The sequence below is a fragment of the Procambarus clarkii genome, chromosome 63 (genome assembly GCF_040958095.1).
Source record: "Procambarus clarkii isolate CNS0578487 chromosome 63, FALCON_Pclarkii_2.0, whole genome shotgun sequence".
Classification (NCBI taxonomy): Eukaryota; Metazoa; Arthropoda; class Malacostraca; order Decapoda; family Cambaridae; genus Procambarus; species Procambarus clarkii.
In genome coordinates this window covers 16405258-16428873 of record NC_091212.1, presented here as the reverse complement: position 1 = coordinate 16428873, position 23616 = coordinate 16405258, and the positions used below count along the sequence as shown (strand labels likewise).

Below are 23616 nucleotides of genomic sequence, written 5' to 3'. Positions count from 1 at the left end.
CAGGGACTAGCGACCCCCTAGGGACTAGCGACCCCAAGAGATTAGCGACCCCCAGGGACTAGCGACCCCCAGGGACTAGCGACCCCCAGGGACTAGCGACCCCCCCCCAGGAACTACCAACGCCCAAGGACTAGCGACCCCCAGGGACTAGTGACCCCCTAGGGACTACCAACCCCCAGGGACTTGCGATCCCCAGGGACTAGCGATCCCCAGAGACTAGTGATCCCCAGGGACTAGCGACTCCCAGGGACTAGCGACCCCAAGGGACTACCAACCCCCAGGGACTACCAACCCCCAGGGACTAGCGACCCCCAGAGACTACCAACGCCCAGGGACTAGCAACCCCCAGGAACTACAAACCCCCAGGGACTTGCGATCCCCAGGGACTAGCGATCCCCAGGGACTAGCGATCCCCAGGGACTAGCGACCCCCAGGGACTAGAGACCCCAGGGACTAGCGACCCCCCAGGGACTAGCGACCCCCAGGAACTAGCGGCCCCCAGGGACTAGCGACCCCCAGGGACAACCAACCCCCAGGGACTAGCGACCCCCAGGGACTAGCGACCTCCAGACACTAGCGACCCCCAGGGCCTAGCGACCCCCAGGGCCTAGCGACCCCCCAGGGACTAGCGACCCCCCAGGGACTAGCGACCCCCAGGGACTAGCGGGTGCATGGAATCACTTTTGGGTCTTTGTTTGGAGGATGGCTGCAGGAAAGAGCAAAGAGGATTCAAATGCTTCGGAATCACCTCCTCAACAAACCAGATTACCATAGAGAAGCAACCCATCCTCAACTCAAGTCCATTACATTCAGCGGTCAACCCCACAGACGCATTCATAAATTTTATCATGCTGTTCATTCAAAACGGGAATTTTCTCAAGTATAAATTAATATTATAATATATTAGCATATTGTGTATAAATAGGCATAGGTTAGGTTAGGTCAGGTGTTTAGGTTCTGTTGGCGATTATTTGTATTTGTAGTACGTGGGTGAAGCATTTACAGCGTTGTGGTTCGAACAAAATTCGTCAGTGAAGCACTTGTTCCGGATATGTTCGAACGTCAGCAGTTGTGAGTCGTGTGTAAACCGCTTTTCATTCATAAACAGGGGGTTTGGCGGGTGCATAAAATCACTTTTGGATCTTTGTTTGGAGAACGGGCTGAGAGAAGATCTACAATCTGAGACAGTGCTTCAAGTGCCAACACTACCCGTTTATGAATGAAAAGCGGTTTACACACGACTCACAACTGACGAAATTCTAACACTTCCAGAACAAGTGTTTAGCTCACATCCTCTGTTCGAACCACAATTCTATAAATGCTTCATCCACGTACTTCAAATACAAATAATCCCCAACAGAACCTAAATACCTAACTTATGCCTATCTATATTTTTATGTATAATAATATTAATTTATATATGATTTCAAACCAATTTTTAATACATAATATGTTAAAAATGACGAATGCGACTGGGGTGGAAGGCCGCTGTTTTAAACAGCCTAGTGTTAGGACGGATTGTCTCAAACAAGTTCCCAGAACAAATGGCTAAATGCAGCGCATGCTCTGGTGTACAAATTACAAGGACTGCACTGTCAACGCCAAGAAATGCACGAAGTGTGGAGAACAGCACGCTGCCATCTCTTACCTCTGCACAAAAAAGGATGGGGAACTGAAGATGATTTATGAGCAGACCACCACTCTGCCGACCACCCTGAGACAAGTCGCCGCAACTTTGGACCTGACCAGTTCCCGAGCCTCCCTTCTACAAGCTCGGTTCCCTTCCGAGCTCTCTTCTACAGACTCAGCCCGCAGCCCGTCCTCCAAACAAAGATCCATAAGTGATTCCATGCACCCGCCAAACCCCTTGTTTACGAATGAAAAACGATTTACACACGACTCACAACTGCTGACGTTCGAACATATCCGGAACAAGTGCTTCACTGACGAATTTTGTTCGAACCACAACGCTATAAATGCTTCACCCACGTACTAAAAATATAAATAATCGCCAACAGAACCTAAACACCTAACCTAACCTAACCTAACCTATGCCTATATATGCACAATATGTTAATATATTATAATATTAATTTATACTTGAGAAAATTCCCGTTTTGAATGAACAGCATGTAAAAATTTATGAATGCGTCTGTGGGGGTCGACCGCTGGATGTAATGGACTTGAGTCGAGGACGGGTTGACAGACTACGATTGTATGGACTTGACGCCCAAACAAGCCTCAGCAGCAGGACCCAACAATACCAGAGTCACCGACATCCATCCTGAACATCCACATCCAGGTCAATGCCTCTGCGGACAGAGTTGCGAAACAAGATAGTTCACTTGTTCCTCAAAACAGTTAACGGGCTGTTTTAACGGAAGCAACTGGCTTTGCGTCTATGCTGGTACCAGTGAATGAAAATGGAATGGGAGCCACTCAGACTGAAGTCCCACTGATGACGGCAACTGTGGACACCCAGACGGACGATGGCAATTAACTGTGGACACCCAGACGGACGATGGCAACTGTGGACACCCAGACGGACGATGGCAACTGTGGACACCCAGACGGACGTCGGCAACTGTGGACACCCAGACGGACGATGGCAACTGTGGACACCCACACGGACGATGGCAACTGCGAACACCCAGACGGACGTCGGCAACTGTGGACACCCAGACGGACGTCGGCAACTGTGGACACCCAGACGGACGATGGCAACTGTGGACACCCAGACGGACGATGGCAACTGTGGACACCCAGACGGACGATGGCAACTGTGGACACCCAGACGGACGTCGGCAACTGTGGACACCCAGACGGACGATGGCAACTGTGGACACCCAGACGGACGATGGCAACTGTGGACACCCAGACGGATGATGGCAACTGTGGACACCCAGACGGACGTCGGCAACTGTGGACACCCAGACGGACGATGGCAACTGTGGACACCCAGACGGACGCCCCACGGACGACGGCAACTGTGGACACCCAGACGGACGATGGCAACTGTGGACACCTAGACGGACGTCGGCAACTGAGGACACCCAGACGGACGATGGCAACTGTGGACACCCAGACGGACGTCGGCAACTGAGGACACCCAGACGGACGATGGCAACTGTGGACACCCAGACGGACGATGGCAACTGTGGACACCCAGAGGAACGTCGGCAACTGTGGACACCCAGACGGACGATGGCAACTGCGGACACCCAGACGACGTCGGCAACTGTGGACACCCAGACGGACGTCGGCAACTGTGGACACCCAGACGGACGATGGCAACTGTGGACACCCAGACGGACGTCGGCAACTGTGGACACCCAGACGGACGTCGGCAACTGTGGACACCCAGACGGACGATGGCAACTGTGGACACCCAGAGGGACGTCGGCAACTGTGGACACCCAGACGGACGATGGCAACTGCGGACACCCAGACGGACGATGGCAACTGTGGACACCCAGACGGACGTCGGCAACTGAGGACACCCAGACGGACGATGGCAACTGTGGACACCCAGACGGACGATGGCAACTGCGAACACCCAGACGGACGTCGGCAACTGTGGACACCCAGACGGACGTCGGCAACTGTGGACACCCAGACGGACGATGGCAACTGTGGACACCCAGACGGACGATGGCAACTGTGGACACCCAGACGGACGTCGGCAACTGTGGACACCCAGACGGACGATGGCAACTGTGGACACCCAGACGGACGATGGCAACTGTGGACACCCAGACGGACGATGGCAACTGTGGACACCCAGACGGATGATGGCAACTGTGGACACCCAGACGGACGTCGGCAACTGTGGACACCCAGACGGACGCCCCACGGACGACGGCAACTGTGGACACCCAGACGGACGATGGCAACTGTGGACACCCAGACGGACGTCGGCAACTGTGGACACCCAGACGGACGATGGCAACTGTGGACACCCAGACGGACGCCCCACGGACGACGGCAACTGTGGACACCCAGACGGACGATGGCAACTGTGGACACCCAGACGGACGTCGGCAACTGAGGACACCCAGACGGACGATGGCAACTGTGGACACCCAGACGGACGTCGGCAACTGAGGACACCCAGACGGACGATGGCAACTGTGGACACCCAGACGGACGATGGCAACTGTGGACACCCAGACGGACGTCGGCAACTGTGGACACCCAGACGGACGATGGCAACTGTGGACACCCAGACGGACGATGGCAACTGTGGACACCCAGACGGATGATGGCAACTGTGGACACCCAGACAGACGTCGGCAACTGTGGACACCCAGACGGACGATGGCAACTGTGGACACCCAGACGGACGCCCCACGGACGACGGCAACTGTGGACACCCAGACGGACGATGGCAACTGTGGACACCCAGACGGACGTCGGCAACTGAGGACACCCAGACGGACGATGGCAACTGTGGACACCCAGACGGACGTCGGCAACTGAGGACACCCAGACGGACGATGGCAACTGTGGACACCCAGACGGACGATGGCAACTGTGGACACCCAGAGGAACGTCGGCAACTGTGGACACCCAGACGAACGATGGCAACTGCGGACACCCAGACGGACGTCGGCAACTGTGGACACCCAGACGGACGTCGGCAACTGTGGACACCCAGACGGACGATGGCAACTGTGGACACCCAGAGGGACTTCGGCAACTGTGGACACCCAGACGGACGATGGCAACTGCGGACACCCAGACGGACGATGGCAACTGTGGACACCCAGACGGACGTCGGCAACTGAGGACACCCAGACGGACGATGGCAACTGTGGACACCCAGACGGACGATGGCAACTGCGAACACCCAGACGGACGTCGGCAACTGTGGACACCCAGACGGACGTCGGCAACTGTGGACACCCAGACGGACGATGGCAACTGTGGACACCCAGACGGACGATGGCAACTGTGGACACCCAGACGGACGATGGCAACTGTGGACACCCAGACGGACGTCGGCAACTGTGGACACCCAGACGGACGATGGCAACTGTGGACACCCAGACGGACGATGGCAACTGTGGACACCCAGACGGATGATGGCAACTGTGGACACCCAGACGGACGTCGGCAACTGTGGACACCCAGACGGACGCCCCACGGACGACGGCAACTGTGGACACCCAGACGGACGATGGCAACTGTGGACACCCAGACGGACGTCGGCAACTGTGGACACCCAGACGGACGATGGCAACTGTGGACACCCAGACGGACGCCCCACGGACGACGGCAACTGTGGACACCCTGACGGACGTCGGCAACTGAGGACATCCAGACGGACGATGGCAACTGTGGACACCCAGACGGACGTCGGCAACTGAGGACACCCAGACGGACGATGGCAACTGTGGACACCCAGACGGACGATGGCAACTGTGGACACCCAGACGGACGTCGGCAACTGTGGACACCCAGACGGACGATGGCAACTGTGGACACCCAGACGGATGATGGCAACTGTGGACACCCAGACGGACGCTGGCAACTTTGGATACCCACAGTTGCCGCATCCCAGAGGTGGCACGGGCAATTCATGCCCGTGCCACCTCTGGGGTGGCTTAATCTTCATCAATCAATCGGTAGCAGCCGCATTAGTTGTCGATATGTAAGTTTCGTCCTGACAACATACTCAGACCTTAACAAAGCACTTTGGAAAGCGAGCAAGACAGTGTAAATCTTTAAATAAAATTCACAAAGAAATAAGTATAGATATGTTATTATGTCTGAGAAATTACCATTACTTATTATTATTATTATTATTATTATTATTATTATTATTATTATTATTATTATTATTATTATTATTATTGTGAGCGCAAATCTCACCTGTACAAAGTCAAAACCTTCATCAAATTTGTTTAATGCTTCTTTTATATTCTTCAAGAAGATTGCCTTGCCAGGTATCTTAGTGAAGGGTTCACAGAAATGTGTGAGAACGCCCTGGATGGCCACGTCACAACGAGCCCACAAGTACTGAGCTGTACGAAGACCTGCTTTTTCTGCTGTTGTCCAGATAGGTTCCGATGTCCACCACTAAATAAAAATACAGATGTGTCACTGGGTTAAAATCAGTTGTAAATACAAAGAATTTTATATTGTAAAATAGCGGAGATTAATAACAAAAAAAGAACAGCAGAAACATCTTTTAATAAACCGTAGGATTCCTATAGATTTCAATTCGGGAGGCGATAATCAGGAAAGATATCTTTGTCTCCTCGACTATAGGGATACATTCTAACACTGCATTTAGGAAAGGCTTTTTTAATCATATTTTTATTACCGTATTAATATGATATAATTTACCTTCTCTTTCCCAGTGCTTTCTTTATCAAAGAGTGAGAAGACTTCCTTTGTTTCAGAATCGTAGAAATAATTACCAACAATGCCATGTGTTTCAGCATACTGGCCAGTTACAAGGGAGGTCCAGGTTGGATAAGAAAGGGTTGGAAAGAGAGGATTAGTCCAGTGGGCTCTGCCTCCCTCTTGCAAGAACTTTGTGAAGCCAGGGAGCACAGAGGCATCTTGCTCATCCAAGTAATTCCACTTGAATCTGCAAAAATTGAGAGTACAATAAAATTAAACATATCTTTCTGGGAAGCTTCCCAGTGGCCTTTCTCGGTTAATTTTCACCTGTCATACACCTGTGACAATAATTATAATAATAATAATATTTTACTTAAGCAAGAGTATATACATACATGCATTACTTAACATACATGAACAGTGGAGGATACAGTGGTAAGATACAGTGCACGAAGCCACTGATACTCAGAGCATTTTGGGCATAAAAAAATTAAGAGAACAATGTACATTTATATTGTAATATTCAAAACCAAATGAGAAAACAGCATTTATGAATTGATGAGAAAAATTTATTGAAATTTTTTTATGAATTATTTGGAAACTAATTTTTGTAACACCATTTGAATTTTTGAAGACGTTAAAGAGATAATATGCCATCTGTATTATATTTCGACACGACATATTTAGTAACAGTAATAGCTGTTACTGTTACTGTTGTCCCACCGTCCCCAGACGGCAGCATCGCCCACTCACCACCCTCGCAAACTCAGTTCCCTCTCTCATGGCCAAGGGAACATGGACCGTTGAGTGTTAGTTTACCCAAATTTACTTGAGGGCCAATAGCACTCTAGTGGCCTCGACGAGGACAGGAAGCCGGCGGCTTGTCACCGCCTATTTTCCCTGATGGATTTTTAAGTTGGATTTTAAAATTCATCCGGGTTTTGGCATTTACGACTTAGGCGGGTGAGCGGTTCCATGGATTAATAACACTGTGGGTGAAGAGGGTGGGAATTATCAAGGAAAAGCACGAAGCCATTACGACTATATAGCCCATGGAAGGAGTCAGGATAAGGATTTGTGATAGGACGGAGAAAAGGAACGGTGCCCAACCACTTGGACGGTCGGGGATTGAACGCCGACCTGCATGCTCAACCTCTGTATGTGTGCACACAATGCTGAACCTCAGCATGTGTGCACACAATGCTCAACCTCAGCATGTGTGTACACAATGCTGAACCTCAGCATGTGTGCACACAATGCTCAACCTCAGCATGTGTGCACACAATGCTCAACCTCAGCATGTGTGTACACAATACTCAACCTCAGCATGTGTGCACTCAATGCTGAACCTCAGCATGTGTGCACACAATGCTCAACCTCAGCATGTGTGCACCCAATGCTGAACCTCTGTATGTGTGCACACAATGCTCAACCTCAGCATGTGTGCACACAATGCTCAACCTCAGCATGTGTGCACACAATGCTCAACCTCTGTATGTGCACACAATGCTCAATCTCAGCATGTGTGCACAATGCTCAACCTCTGTATGTGCACACACTGAGTCAAATTTAATAACTAAGTTTCTGGAAATGAAGGAACTTAAACTCGAGGCGCATTTTCTAGGAAGCTGTGTTAATGGTGTTGCATTTTGCACACTATTATTCTGCATGTTCTCCTTTTGGTTTTATTCCTGTGAATCAGTGGAGATATATAGGTTTCATTCTGACTCTGACTCACTGATTAGAGGCCTTCGTTGTCCTCTCCTTCAGTTGTGTGTTTCCTGGGACTTAGCCTTCGGTGGGGGTGGGGGGTGATGGAAGGCGCTTGTGCCCAGCACCCCTGTTCTTCCTGGCTTTGAGCCCCAGGTGGGAAGCAGGCTTGGTGCCTGGCTCTTCCTCTCCCACTGATCTCGATGTTTTTGGCGTTCGTTTGTCTTTTTTACCATCTGAGCCTTGGTGTTGTTCTAAGCTCTGTGCCTTCTTCCACACACTGCGTTGTATTTTGTTTCTGTTTTTCCTGCTATTCTGTGGGTTCTTTGTCTTCATGTTTGGGGGTTTTGCCCTTGGCCCTTCTGGCTCTGGGTTGTGGGTGAATGTTTGCGCCTGGCCAGTTGTGCTGCATGGCCTTGTCCCGAGTAGGGTGCTTTGATTTCTGGCAGCTGTGTCACTTGTTCGGGCGGTGTTCCATTCCTTTCATCTAGGATCTCATGACCTTCTCTTTTCCAGACCTGTACTATCCTGGTCACCCAAGGCTGCAGACCTTGGGTGACCAGGTCACTAAGGTCTGGTCTAGTACTAGTTTCCGGGGCTGCTGGCGCTGGGTTCCTAGTCCCAGTCCCCAGTTCTTTTGGGCGTGTGCATTAATAGTATTCCTCCTGAGACTATTGTTGTACGTTCTTGGCGGCCTATGGTGGCTGGTGCGGGACTCCTGCTACCCGGATGAAAACGCCACGCCCTGATGGTGTATTCCTTTCTGGTTGCCTTATTTCAGTGTTAAGGGCATGACAGCTGGGCCTCAGTATTGGAATGGCTTGTTTCGTCCCGGCAACTGTTTTTGGAGGCATTTCTTTTTCCGTGTTTTTTTTCTGTCCAGAATGATGTCTAGTTCGGTTTGTTGTTTGGGTGCCAGCCTCATTCAGTTGGTCATCAATTGTCCCCTGGTCCATTTCTGATTATCTTCCTCCTTGTAGCTGTCATTGAGTTGGTCAGTGGTGTGGGCCTTTTTCTTCTTTGGCTGTGTCCATGGCTGCTGTCGGGGCGTGGGGAAGTTTTGTTGACCCATTCTGACGCCGATTTCTTGCTCCTTCTTGAATGGTCCCCATCTGTGTGATGCATCGACACACCAGTTACTCCTCCTCTCCGAACTCCAGGCTCCGGACTCCAGGCTCCGGACTCCAGTCTCTGGCCTCCAGGCTCCGGACTCCAGGCTCCAGACTCCAGGCTCCAGACTCCAGTCTCCGGACTCCAGGCTCCTTCCATGCATTTTACGCATTTTTTCTTGCCGAGAGAATGAAAGTGAGAACATTACAGAGAAAATAATGAATTAAGTCATTATATTCTGAAAATCACACACACTATATGTACTGGGAGAGGCAATCATCAACAAATACTGGCCCAGGATTAAGTTCTCAGTCTCGTCCCAGTAATGATCCACAACAAATTTAAATATAGTAAATTTTCATCTCCGTGACATAGTAATTAGCCAAGTGTAGTTATAGGATGAGAGCTGTGCTCGTGTTGTCCCCTCTTCCCATTATTCTAGGTCATATGAAGTGTTGAAACTACTGACAACTTAACTTGTACCGGCCGTCTACCACTCTGTTTAAAAAGACAACGTTTAGAACATTTTTTCGGCATCTTCGTTTCTTCAGCTTGGATCTACGACACGTGTTCTTGAAGTTGCTGGTCACAAGAATTCTTATTTGTCAATTTTGTCGATTCCTATTACTATTTTGTACGTAGTGATCATATCGCCTCTTTTCTTCCTTGTGTCTTGTAACTCTGGTATATTTACTGCTTCTCTATTCGTAGCTCTTTTTTTCAGTTCCGAAAACCATTTTGGAGCATGTCTTAGCACGTTTTCCTGTAGATAGTGTGGCACTCGTTTAACAAGAGTAGGATACTAACTCTCACAGCCTCACCCTTGGCTAGGGGTTACTTAAATAAATGTAAAAAGCTTCTTGTGTATGACAACGGCACACCATACCTTTCCTGATATACCATACCTCAATACGAAGGAGAGAGTTAGTTGTGTACAGGAAATGTTCTACTCACATAACTATGACAACTATTATCTGCATGGTTATAGAATATCATTATCAGCCCAGATGATAATGACGAGGCACTTATGACAAATAAATGGCAACATATCACTGCTATCTGGCTTGTAATATATGAGAATAATATATATAACAACACATAGTTGTTTGAATACTGATTATAGAACTAACCCGTCCATGAGAATATAGAGCAGCTTGCCATGGTGCCCTGGCTGAAGATCAGGTTTGGGCACGGCACTTATTGAAGACACGAAGCCTGGAGCCCACACTACTGTCCATAGCAAACATGCCATCCGAACACCTCCAGCCATGTTTGTCTACCTAGAAGAGAGACTGTATTTAATATGTATGTCACCAGATATCTAAAACATTAACAATGTTGGTATGTAGAGTACCACTATGTTAAGAGCAATAATAATAATTTATATATATATATATATATATATATATATATATATATATATATATATATATATATAAATAACAGAAGACCTGATTACAGTGATTCTACAGAAGATGTTTGTATATTTTTTAAATAATTGCGCACATTTCACATACTTTAAGACTAATAAACTTTTTAATATATTTTTTTGGGCAATACTTAATACAATGAGGTACTAGTTAACGTATATATAAACAAAATTAATTTATCAAATAATACAATGTTCCAGGACCTAGATTCAAGAAGCTCCATGTATTTCTTCGTAAGTAGGTTTGCTACGAAGGTTCCTAAGTATGGCCTAAGAAGATGCTTAGGTCGGGAGGTAGGGAGCCGGTCGGCCGAGCGGATAGCACACTGGACTTGTGATCCTGTGGTCCCGGGTTCGATCCTGGGCGCCGGCGAGAAACAATGGGCAGAGTTTCTTTCACCCTATGCCCCTGTTACCTAGCTGTAAAATAGGTACCTGGGTGTTAGTCAGCTGTCACGGGCTGCTTCCTGCGGGCGGAGGCCTGTTCGAAGACCGGGCCGCGGGGATACTAAAGCCCCGAAATCATCTCAAGATAGGTGCAATTCAGGTAGGTCCACTTAGGAAGATATTTGGGTTTTGGGTCTGGTTCACCTGCGTGCCGATAGAGGTCACTACTGTGTTTCGTTTGGCCAATCAGAGAGCAGCAACATTCTTCATATTGAAGATTTAGCGCTGGCTTATCGGAGCTCTACTGCCTCCTATTTACGTCGAATTTTCTTATAAAATTAGTATATTTCGAAGTAAAACTATGTTTTTTCAACTTCTACAGCCAGCACCGACATTGTAGTAAACAAATATGTTACATTTTTTGTTTACCTACGTAATTCTAAGAGATACTGTGTAGCTGTCCTTGTTGCTCGGAAGATGCGCTGACAATTATTGTATACATTTACTGAATTTACCCAAGGGTCACTAACTATCTAGTAGCCTGGACGAGGACAGAAAACCGGCGGCTTGTTAAAGAGCCCGCCAATTGTCTTAATTATATTTTTTACCGGAATTTGGCATTTACGACTTCAGCGGGTAAGCGGTTCCATGGGTTTATAACCCTCTTGGTGGAAAAAACATCTGTTTTCAGTCCTACTTGAGAGAACATACTCTCCAACACTATATCTGTGATTGGCCTGTTATCAGTGACTTCATACCAAATGGTATGAGGTACTTTGAGCTCTGTAATTACTTCATACACTCTGGAATATTGGAAGATATTCTTGTGCTGCACCCAGATTTTGCCAGTGCAGGCTAATAGATCAGCCTTAAGTATTTTGTTATCTCCTGATTCCATGTATGACTGGCCATCCTGTGAGGTGAGAATGTTGGATGAGCTTGTAGCTGGTTTTTTATCTACACTGTGTGGTCCTTTATACAGAATAGGGAAGCAGCAGTATTGCTGTGTATACCTAAACATGTTAAAAAAACATTGTTTGAGAGGAGTCTTGTAGAGACTGGTAAGAGTAATTATAATATAATGTTTCCATGATTCAGTGCTTACCTCTTGTGAAAATCGTGAAGTGTTGTTTAGTCAGAATTTATTTGTTTTTTTGTATTGAGGCTGATATTTTTATTTTCTACCTTGATTCCATGTATGTCTAACCATCCTGTGAGATGGGAGTATTAGATAAACTTATAGCTAGTTTTTTATCTACACTGTGTAATATTCCATATAGAATAGGGTAGCAGCACATTGCTGTGTATACCTAATCATCTTAATAAAAAAAATCAGTAATAAAGATTGTAAGTTATAGTTTGTATTATTACAAGTACTGTATTAACCTTATTAAATCATGTTAACCATGGATCATTATGATCTCATGTTGATATGTAATAATCATATTTCTTTTGAAGTGCTAATCCATGCTAATCATTTTTTAATCATTCATTAAATTGTGCATTATGTCTCAATTTTTCACTTCCTTGGATATACTATACATACATATATATATATATATATATATATATATATATATATATATATATATATATATATATATATATATATATATATATATATATATATATACTTGGATATACAGTACAAAAAGATAGGATAAAAATAAACCAGTAATATTTCTTTCATTATATTTTTTATTTAAATAACTGCATCAATATTTTTACAGCCGACAGGATTTGTTTTACCATACAGGTGCATTATTTGCAAAAAAAAAATTGGTTTATTGTTACACACAATGATGCTACATAGCCTTCCCAGCTTGGTGCCTTCTTTTAATACTAATAAATAAATATATTAATAAATAAATAAAAATAAAACAAATTTATTCAGGAAAAGTACATACATAGTTGATTTACAAACATGAGGTTGAATTTATAGACAGAGCAATTCAAACATACAATTCCTAAAGCCACTAATACTCATAACCTTCCCGGCATGGTGACTTTTTTTTTTTTTTGAGATATATACAAGAGTTGTTACATTCTTGTACAGCCACTAGTATGCGTAGCGTTTCGGGCAGGTCCCTGGAATACGATCCCAGCCACGCACAATCGTTTTTTCATCCAAGTACACATTTTACTGTTGCGTTAAACAGAGGCTACAGTTAAGGAATTACGCCCAGTAAATCCTCCCCGTCCAGGATACGAACCCATGATATAGCGCTCGCGGAACGCCAGGTGAGTGTCTTACCACTACACCACGGAGACTGTAAACTTCTTTTGATAATTACTTGTTCCACACCCAAGTTGTGGAACAGGAAGAGATCTTGGACCCCTACTTCCCTCTCTCTTTTTTAATAGTCCATATAGTCATAATTATAGCTTTAAGTATTCAATGAATAAAGTTTTTGACATTTTTACCCTTCTCCTTACCTAACATCATTTGTGCAGCATATTTTTATTTTATGTCTCACCCAGATTTAATTGCAAAATAAAACCAAACTAAATAAATTGGTATGTATAGCTAAGGTACACCCTTACTACTAGGTGAACAGGGACATTTGGTGATAGTAAATGATCCCATCAGGCAGGGCTCATCACCTTCTCTCATATTTCATGTCTTAATAACTACTGGTATAATATCTTGCTATTATAAAACTAATTCTAATATCATAAAAAAAACATATTTACTTCAAGTTTCAAGCAGAGAATGCATATATAACTAACACGAAAGACTCCTCTTTACGAGATTCACCAGCTATAATCTTTTGTTTATGTTCCAAAATCTTATAATCGATCCCAGTGTTATGTAGTAGAGAAAAATTGAGTTATATCCAGTTTACGTAAAGCTACACTTAGCTTACACTTAGGTCGACAGCACACTTAGATGACGGACCAAACTTACGAAGGTTTTTCTTCTTAGTGTAGCTACCTGAATACCGACGTAGCCGCCACGAAGGTACTAAGAAGAAAAACATTCGTAGCTAAGAAGAAAAACATTCATAAGTACCTTCGCGAATCTGGCCCCAGAACGTTACTTAATGCTACGGGGTGTATACTATTTTGTTTAAACTGTTTTAATGGCAAATATAAAAATAGTATTAAATAATGTAAATGTACTAACAATAATATCAAAGACACTCAATAAGAGGAACTATTATATTTATAATTATTGTGCAGTAGAGATATAAACGACTACATGATGCTAATTTGGTGCTTCTTTGTAACTTTTTTAGTTCGTTAGAGTAATGTATAGCATTTTAGTGCATTTCATAGATCTTTCCACAAATTCTTGAAGCATCAAATATGCATTCGTTTATGTGTGGTGCCAATGGTTCTGTTGCAACCCTTTATGGAGCGTTTGAGGTCTGGATTTGTACAGCACTTTAGGAATTTGACGGTATAAAGTACACGTGAGAATATTTGTAGTATTTTGTATAGTTAGAAAATTGCAGGATTTAAGTTAAAATGCTGCATGCTGTCTAATGATATAATTTATTATTTACAACTGCTGTTTTTGTTGAATATTTATGTGGGGCAATTTTGAGTCATACAGTATTGAGGGCTAAGCATTGAGACCTCATTTACTGAAGGTAGTATGTACATTGGAAGATGTAAAACGCAGTGACAAAAATTTTTCAGTTAAGTCGACTCATGCCAGGAAAGAGCCACTGGACTAACAACACTGCAAACCGGACACGACAAGGCTCATCTCATAGAAATAATTAAAATACTGAACAAATGGGAGTATTTTAATCAAAACAATTTCTATAGGAGGCCACATGTAACATATACAAGAAGCAACAGCTTCAAGCTCAACAAGCCAAAATGTGGGAAAGAACACAGGAGATGCTTTGTCATCACTAAGGTTATAAGCCCATGGAACCACCTACCAGCCAAAGCCATAAATGGTAAGAATGGAAAGATATTTTAATAGTTCCAAATCCAGTCCCTGCCTTGGGCACTACAGATGGTGACCCTCAGGTAAGTCTTGATAATATAGGTGAGATATTGATAGATTAATGAATAATATAGTGATATTAGGCCAAAGTAACTTACAAAGAAGAATATTCTTGTACTTAATTTAATGACAGCTTAATTGACCTTCACTGGTCTTCTTGTATGCTTAATTTCCCCTTGCCAGTTCCTCGTCAGTTCGATTTCTCCTTGTTGGTCACCACTGGAAGGATCCGTCTGGACAGAGTTCCAGTTCCGTGGTCACCCCTGGAAGGGTCCGCTCGAGTCTGGGTAAATAAGTTCTGCAGTCAGGGTTTTTAAGAGAGGTTTTCACCTCCACAAAGTTATAGACAGTTTGGGTCCTGCAGTCAAGGGGTTTCAAATGGAACAAGGTATATGTTTAATATTAGACACAGTTTTGGGATCTATTATAAGCAAATAAGATTCCCGCATGGACGGACCTTGTGTCCTGTCCTCCCTCCAGCCATAATCCGTTCTTGTATCTTAACAAGTGGTCTGATATTTACAAAATTTTAAAATTGTATTTTGGATAGAGTATAAGGAAAGGCTCCACCACTAATCATGGATCTCGGTTCTTCCTTCCAGTTCTGTAACTATGTGGCAGATGTTTATAACAAATTCCCAAGGGCCGTGACAAGGGTTCGAACCTACGTCTGAGAGGATCCCAGACGTGCCTTAATCGACTCTGCCACGACATGGTTAAATGAATTGCTACCGAGAGTTCAACTGACCTCACAAGGATCCAGCAGTCTCTCCGAGACACAAACCAGGGTTTTACACAATTTCCCCATGCACCCGGGCCCTGTCAATAAGCTATTCTAGCTCTTCGCCCTTACTTCGTTACACAACTTACTTCATTACTCAATACTTAATGGCAAACCTAAGCAATTCATTACTCATTGAGTTTCTTCATTACTCAATAGCCTATTGACAGAGCCCGGGTGCATGGGGGAATTGTGTTTGTCCCTGGTTTGTCTCGGAGAGACTGTAGGATCCGTGTGAAGTCAGTTGAACTCCCGGTAGCAATTCCTTTAACCATATCGTGGCACAGTCGATTAAGGCGCATCTGGGATCCTCTCGAATGTAGGTTCGAACCCTTATCACTGCCCTTGTGGATTTGTTTATATGATGCATCACGGTATAGTGATTTCTGTGTGAGATGTTTAGAAAATTTAAACCAGCAACATTTTGGATAGAGTCTAGGGAAAGGACTTAGCTTTGGGTTCTGCCTCTGTCTTCAGACCTCGATACAATGTTAAGAGTTTCCTAAGCTGTAACTTAATTCTACCAAATTTAAAACTGTTACAATTGGGACAGACTGTTACTAGTCTTTAGTTCATGGGCCCCGCCTCTAGCCAGAGACCATTATCCACAATTGAAGTTTCAAAACCAGTCTCTTAATTCCTGGGAGCACAATTAAGTAAAAATGAGTACAAGTTCTGGCATTCCACCTCAACTGGCCTTCTTCACAACTCTTGCAACCGGATACGCCACTGCTCAACTCTTGCGCCTGGACACGCCAGTAGTTAAAACCAGGACTACGAAGTGCAATTGTCATTTTTTTACTGCACCTCGTAGTCCGCATTTTTTTCCTGCAACCTTAGCTACTGCACCTTGTAGCCCTCCCTGAATTTAGTCACCTCAGCGACACGCACAGTTGCAGCCATCCTCAATGTTTAATTACCTCATCAGTCAGCCATCCTTCATCGTCCCTCAATAATTCCATTTTCTGTGATGGCATATTTAATCCCACTTTCATTTATTAAATAATGAATCTCATTTTCAGAGATTATTTCTAGTATAAAGATCGCATATTAAACACAAGAATGAAATTAAAGAAGGCCTTTCGGGTGGACCATACGGTATTTTCTATTTACACCCATTTTGTACCAATAATTAACCACCATAATGAAATTAAATAAACCACTGAAGGCGTATACATAAGAAGCACGGGAAATAGCACAATGTCACAACACTGGTATTTGTCCACGTCTTACCTAATGTTGGATAAATACCCCCTTTCATCCCTATTTATCCACTTATTCCATTCGACCATGTCACTCATCGAGAGGCAATATGCAGAAGTCCCTATTAATACCCCATTTTATACCAATTCATTCTCTCTCCACCCAACTATAATAGCTTATTTGTTCCAATTCTTTTTAGGAGACCATTTAAGTTGTAAGAAAATGAATTGTGCCCAAAGAATACTTATTTATACCTAATATTTATAGTATATAGCCAAAGATGTTTTATCGAGCATAGGAATGAATGAAAGCCTCTGTCTTTCATTCATATAAAGGAAAGGAAACAACTTGTTATGAACTGACAAGTATCTCACTTGTTTAGGTTAAATATCTACGAGTCCCAAATTCAAAGATAATGAGAATGCCCTGTTGAAATGTCCAAACCAATCGTCAGGCGCAGATAGTCTCAGTGAGAGGGTGTGTTAACCGGAGCTCCTGAGTGTTGTTATATTATCACAGCAATATGGAAGTTGTAGTGAAGGACCTGGTGACTCTAGTGGGAGCCCTGAGGACAGAGTTGGACTCTCTGCGGGAGGAGGTGCGTCAGCTGAAAGAACAACGAGAAGTAACGAAGGAGGAGACCAGTAGTAAAGGGACCTCGTCTTGGAGAGTTGTGAAAGTATGCTCGTGATGGGGTGCATCTATCGAGAGCTGGGGTTGTTGCTGTTGCGAACTCGTTGGAAGAAGTGGTTAGAGGTGTTTGTTTGGGTTTAAACTGTTAGTAGATAGAGGTATGGGAATTGATTTGGAGGAAGGAGGTAATAAAAGTATGTGTTTGTGGGAGAAAGGAATTGGCAAAATGATCAGGGAAAGAGAAGGGCCTCAAAATAACAATTCACTTAGGGTATATTACACTAACAGTAGAAGTCTAAGAAATAAAATTAACGAATTAAATGCTCTTGTCTGCACAGAAAAAATAGATATTATTGCACTTACCGAAACGTGGATGAATGTAGAAAATAGAGAACTATTAGCTGAATATCAAATAAATGGATTTAAACTAATTCACACAGATAGATATATTAGACGAGGAGGTGGAGTAGCCATATATGTTACGGACAATTTGAAATGTAGTCTCAAAGAGGGAATCAAAACTGAGCCACACACAAACTATTTGGATAGAATTAAACGAAAAAGCTAATAATATTATAATAGGAGTTATATATAGGCCACCAAATTTAGACAGAATGGAAGCAAAGCACCTATGGGATGAAATATCTAGAGCATCTAGATCTAACAGTATTTATGTCATAGGTGACTTTAATTTTAGCGGAATAAACTGGTTGAACAAAACAGGGAATAGTGAAGCAGAAGATTTTCTAGAATTAATTGACGATTGCTTTCTTACGCAACACATTAAGGAACCAACACGGGAAAATAATATTTTAGATTTAGTGTTAACTAACAGGGAAACACAAATTAATGACATCAAAATAGGGAGTGAGCTAGGGAACAGTGATCACAAAGAAATCAGATTTAGCATAGAATGGAATAGACCAGTAGGAGAAAATTCTGTTAAAGTGCCAGATTTTCGAAAAGCTGATTTTAATAGCATAAGAAATTTTTTGGGTCAAATTGATTGGAAAGTCTTGGGTATAGGGTGTGGGCCGGTCTTGGAGCGAGACATGAACCCAGCGATAGGTGACTTAAATGGGGATTTCGATGTGGATTCAATATATAACTTATTTAAGAATATTCTAAACAAAGCACAGGAACGTAGTATACCATACAAATTGAATAGATTGAATACTAATGACCCAAAGTGGATAACAAAGAATTTGAAGAACCTTATAGGTAAAAAGAGAGCTTGGTACAAAAGGATTAAAAATGGGGAGGTCACTTTAGTACAGGAATTCGTACAACTGGTTAGAAATGTTAAAAAAGAGATAAGGAAAGCAAAAAGAAACTATGAAGTTCGCATAGCAGGGCAAGCAAAGACAAATCCTAAAGGGTTTTTTCAGTTATATCGTACTAAGACTAGGGAAAGGATAGGTCCATTAAAAACTGAGACAGGTCAAATAACAGATAGTGATGAAGAGATGAGTAGTATTTTTAATAAATATTTTGTATCTGTATTTACTAAAGAGGAACTTAACAATATGCCTTCAGCCGAACAAGTCTATGTGGGTGGGGACGAGGACAGGTTGACAAGTTTAGCAGTTACCAGGGAGGATGTTCCTAAACAAATCGTAAAACTCAAACCAAACAAATCCCCAGGGCCGGATGAAGTGTTTGCCAGGGTGCTTAGAGAATGCAAAGAGGAGCTTTGTGACCCACTGTCAACCATATTTAATAAATCAATAGAGTCAGGCAGAGTGCCAGAGTTTTGGAAAGTTGCTAATGTGATACCAGTTTTTAAGAAAGGAGATAGATCACTTGCATCTAACTATCGACCAATTAGCCTAACGTCTATTGTGGGAAAGTTACTCGAATCTATAATAGCAAATAAAATTCATCTTCATCTTGAAAAACATAAATTAATAATTGAGTCGCAACATGGTTTTATAAATGGCCGTTCATGTTTAACAAATTTGTTATCTTTTTATTCTAGCATAGTTGAGGCAGTTGATAGTGGTAAGGATTGTGATGTTGTGTACCTTGACTTTAGCAAAGCTTTTGATACAGTGCCACATGAAAGACTGATTAAAAAGATAGAGTCTCATGGTATTGGGGGTGCTATATTAAGCTGGATTAGGGCATGGCTATACCAAAGGAAACAGAGAGTTAGTATAAATGTAATCAAGTCAGAGTGGGAAAACGTAAGTGGAGTGCCTCAAGGCTCTGTCCTGGGACCTCTGTTGTTTATAATATATATAAATGATTTAGATTCAGGTTTGAGTAGCAACATTTGCAAATTTGCCGATGATACGAAAATCGGTAGGGAAATTAATTCGGAGGAGGACTCACTATCACTTCAAGTTGATCTAGATAGGGTTTTGAAATGGTCAAAGGATTGGCAGATGCAGTTTGATGCTGATAAATGTAAAGTTCTGAGGTTAGGGGGGCCTCGTAGCCTGGTGGATAGCGCGCAGGACTCGTAATTCTGTGGCGCGGGTTCGATTCCCGCACGAGGCAGAAACAAATGGACAAAGTTTCTTTCACCCTGAATGCCCCTGTTACCTAGCAGTAAATAGGTACCTGGGAGTTAAGTCAGCTGTCACGGGCTGCTTCCTGGGGGTGGAGGCCTGGCCGAGGACCGGGCCGCGGGGACACTAAAGCCCCGAAATCATCTCAAGATAACCTCAAGATAGGTAATGATGATAGAGTTACAAGATACGAGCTAGATGGTGTTGAGATTGCGAAGTCGGATTGCGAAAGTCGGAGAGGAGTTTCGGACGTAACGGTGGAGACATAAGACTCCCAGCAAGCACGTTTAGCTGCACGGATGGTCCTATGGGCCACCGCACTCGCCTTCTGAAACAAAAGAAAAGACTCAACCGTCTGCCGGCGGCGATGTCTCTTCCAGGCTGTACGTTTACTGCGAACAGCCCGAGCATAGTCCATATTCCACCAGGGAACGCACTTCCGCGTTCCCCAAGAGGAAGAGCGAGGAACAGAGTGGAAGGCAGCGTCAAAGACAGTGTTGTGAAAAAGAAGGAGGGTGCGAGGGAGAGGCAGATCGGAGAGGTCGGAAATAGTAGCATGGAGAGTAAAGAGGCACCAGTCAGCCTCGGCAAACCGCCACCTAGGGAAGGAGAGAGGAGGACGAAAAGAGAAAAAAGAAACAAGGATAGGAAAATGGTCACTGCCATGGAGGTCATCAAGGACCCGCCACCCGAAATCTAAGGAAAGGGATGACGAGCACAGAGAAAGATCGAGACAAGAAAGGGAGCGAGTCCGAGAGTGCAAATGAGTGGGCTCAACAGAATTACGAAGGGACAGGGAAGAAGAGAGGATGAAAGGTTCAAGGAGGCGACCCCGGGTGTTCGTCAGCACATCACCCCAAAGGGCATGACGACAATTGAAATCACCCAGCAGGAGCACAGGCTCCAGCAAGGAGGCTAAGAGGTGTTTAAGATCGGGAAGAGAAAGTGGGACAGGGGGGGGGAGGAGATAAATGGAACAAACCGTGTACCATCTACGCACAAAGACACAGGCGTCAGAACAGTGGAGAGGCAAGGAAAAAAGTAAGGGGACAAAGGGAACATCTGAACGAATCAAGAGAGCAGAAGAATTATGGACTCCAGCTGTCGCTGGGGGGGGGGGAGAGAGAAAAGAATAGCCACGGAAGCAACCAGGACGAGCACCAAGCATCGGCTCCTGGAGACAGACACAAAGGGGCGAAAACTGTGGAATGAGAAGTTGGATGTCAAGGAAATTGGCGTAAAATCCACGGATGTTCCATTGAAGAAAAGACATCAGCAAAGAGAAAGAGGAGAGGAACAGAGAGCGAAGAAGAAACAAAGGTGAGGAAGGAACACAGCACGCTAAAAAAGCGCAGAGTCAGGAGCAGGGTCAACGAAGTCAGGGTTAGGGGGCATGGGTAAACTGAGTAAAGAAGGAGGGAAAGAAGAGGGAGGACAGACCAGAGGTGGACGAGCAGGGTCTGGAGGAGGAGGAAGGGGAGGACGAGGGGCAGAAAGAGGGGAGCGTACCTCAGCAAGGGCAGTAACTGAGATGGAACTGGGGGCTAAAGAAACCCACACAGTAGGAACAGGGGGCTCCACCACCGAAGCGGGAGGGGAAAGAACGATAGAATCAGAGATAGGGGGTGAAGAAGAAAGCAAAGCCTTCTTACCGACAGGGGAGGAGGAAGGAGAGGAGCCAGGTTTCCACTTCTGACTAAAAGATACGGGCGTCCCAGCAGCAATGTACTGGGCAACAGACTCCAGCGTCTCGATAGGAGAAGAAGAGCGAGAGTGAACAACACAACCATCAGGAGAGCAATGGACGTCGGCCCGAACAGTCAGGCGGCGTGGAGAGCCAAGAGACAGAGGGGAACAACGGGAAGGAGGACTAGAGGGAGAGGAAAAAGAAGACACAGGAGACAAGACAGACTGGATAGAAAGAAGGGGAGCCCTAGACAGAGAACCAGGAGGGGGACCTTTCGGAACAGAACGGAGGGAAACAGGGGAGGTGGTGGTAGGCGTGTCCAAGTCTAAGGCTCGGAAACGGTTGTGAGACTGAGAAAGGTGGGAAGGACGAGAAGAGGAAGAGCGCACCACGCGAGCATAGGAGACACCAGCGAAAGAGGGGAGACGATGAACTTGGCGCCGAGCCTCAGGAAAAGACAAACGGTCTCGGTACTTCAAGCTGAGGACAGCCGCCTCAAGTTTGTAACGAATACACGCACAGGAGAAAGTAGGGTGGGCCTCACCGCAATTGAGGCAGCGGGCCTGGGAAGAAGTGCACTCCAACTTAGAGTGACCCTCGCTTCCACACAGGGGACAGAGAGAGACAGGACTAGAGCATTTGAGGGTACCATGCCCAAACCTCCAGCATTTACTGCAGAGCCTCGGAGAGGGAATATATTCCTGAACGGAGTGAGGAGGAGACAATGGAGAGGAGCAGTAAAGGACAGCAGCAGGAAGAGGGGGAGTAGAAAGAGGGGAGCGCATCTCAGCAAGGGCAGCAACCGAGAGGGAAGCAGGGGCCAAAGAAACCTCCATAGCAGGAACAGGGGGCGCAACCACTGAAATGGGAGGGGAAGGAGCAATAGAGGCAGTAGTAGGGACCGAGGAAGAAAGCGAAGCCTTCTTACCCGCCGGGGAGGAGGAAGGAGAGGAGCCAGGACAACTGGCTCAACTGTGGACATCTTCAAGAGAAAACTAGATATTTTTTTCCAAGGAGTACCGGCCCAACCGGGCTGTGGTGGATATGTAGGCTTCTGTGCCGCTCCAAGCAACAGCCTGGTGGACCAAACTCTCACAAGTCAAGCCTGGCCTCGGGCCGGGCTTGGGAAGTAGAAGAACTCCTAGAACCCCCATCAAGCAGGTATCAAACAAGCAAGTGGTGCACCCTACACCCAGGCAGCGGGCGGAGGTGCACCCTACACCCAGGCAGCGGGCGGAGGTGCACCCTACACCCAGGCAGCGGGCGGAGGTGCACCCTACACCCAGGCAGCGGGCGGAGGTGCACCCTACACCCAGGCAGCGGGCGGAGGTGCACCCTACACCCAGGCAGCGGTGCACTCCACGGATGAAAGAAGGGCTGCCATAAATGCTTCACCCACGTATTTCAATTAGAAGTGTTGAGGTTCTGATGGCGATCATCTCTCCAAATCTATGCTAAACTATATATTGAATTTGATTGTATACTAATATTAATTTATAAATGAGAACAAACCTATTTTTTAACTAAGAGTATTGAGGAGTGTGGCCCCACGACCGGTCGGCGGGTCCACACACACGCTCCACTGCTCATGTTTGTAAATAACATGTTTTCATCCCTGTGCCTGTTACTGCCTCTGCAAGAGTCTAGCACTTAATCACGAACGTATATAATTACAACATTGAACCTGGCTTCAAATCCTAAGGGGAACAAAAATGGTTGGGCACGCGTCCTTTTACCTAATGCTTTTGCTCATCTAGCAGTAAATACGTACTTAAACGTTGGTTGTTGTGGGTTTACATCCTTGGGAGACTGAATAGTTCCATCTTCGAACATCAGAACATAATAATG

The 23616-nt window shown here is 45.2% G+C and overlaps 1 protein-coding gene across 2 annotated transcripts in view; it reads right to left on the bottom strand.

The window, feature by feature from the left end:
- LOC123747528 (glycerophosphocholine cholinephosphodiesterase ENPP6) overlaps nucleotides 1-23616 on the bottom strand; it is a 67585-nt gene that overhangs the window by 33412 nt on the left and 10557 nt on the right. Inside the window, exons 1-4 of one of the 2 annotated variants that reach the window (XM_045729747.2) lie at nucleotides 15050-15578; nucleotides 10302-10451; nucleotides 6352-6598; nucleotides 5875-6081 (exon numbers count right to left, since the gene is read on the bottom strand). In XM_045729747.2, coding sequence (XP_045585703.1) covers nucleotides 5875-6081; nucleotides 6352-6598; nucleotides 10302-10441 — 594 coding nt within the window. In that variant the 5' untranslated portion in view covers nucleotides 10442-10451; nucleotides 15050-15578. Of the gene's footprint in view, nucleotides 1-5874; nucleotides 6082-6351; nucleotides 6599-10301; nucleotides 10452-15049; nucleotides 15579-23616 lie in introns of those variants that run through there. The other variant, XM_045729746.2, reaches the window with a different exon arrangement.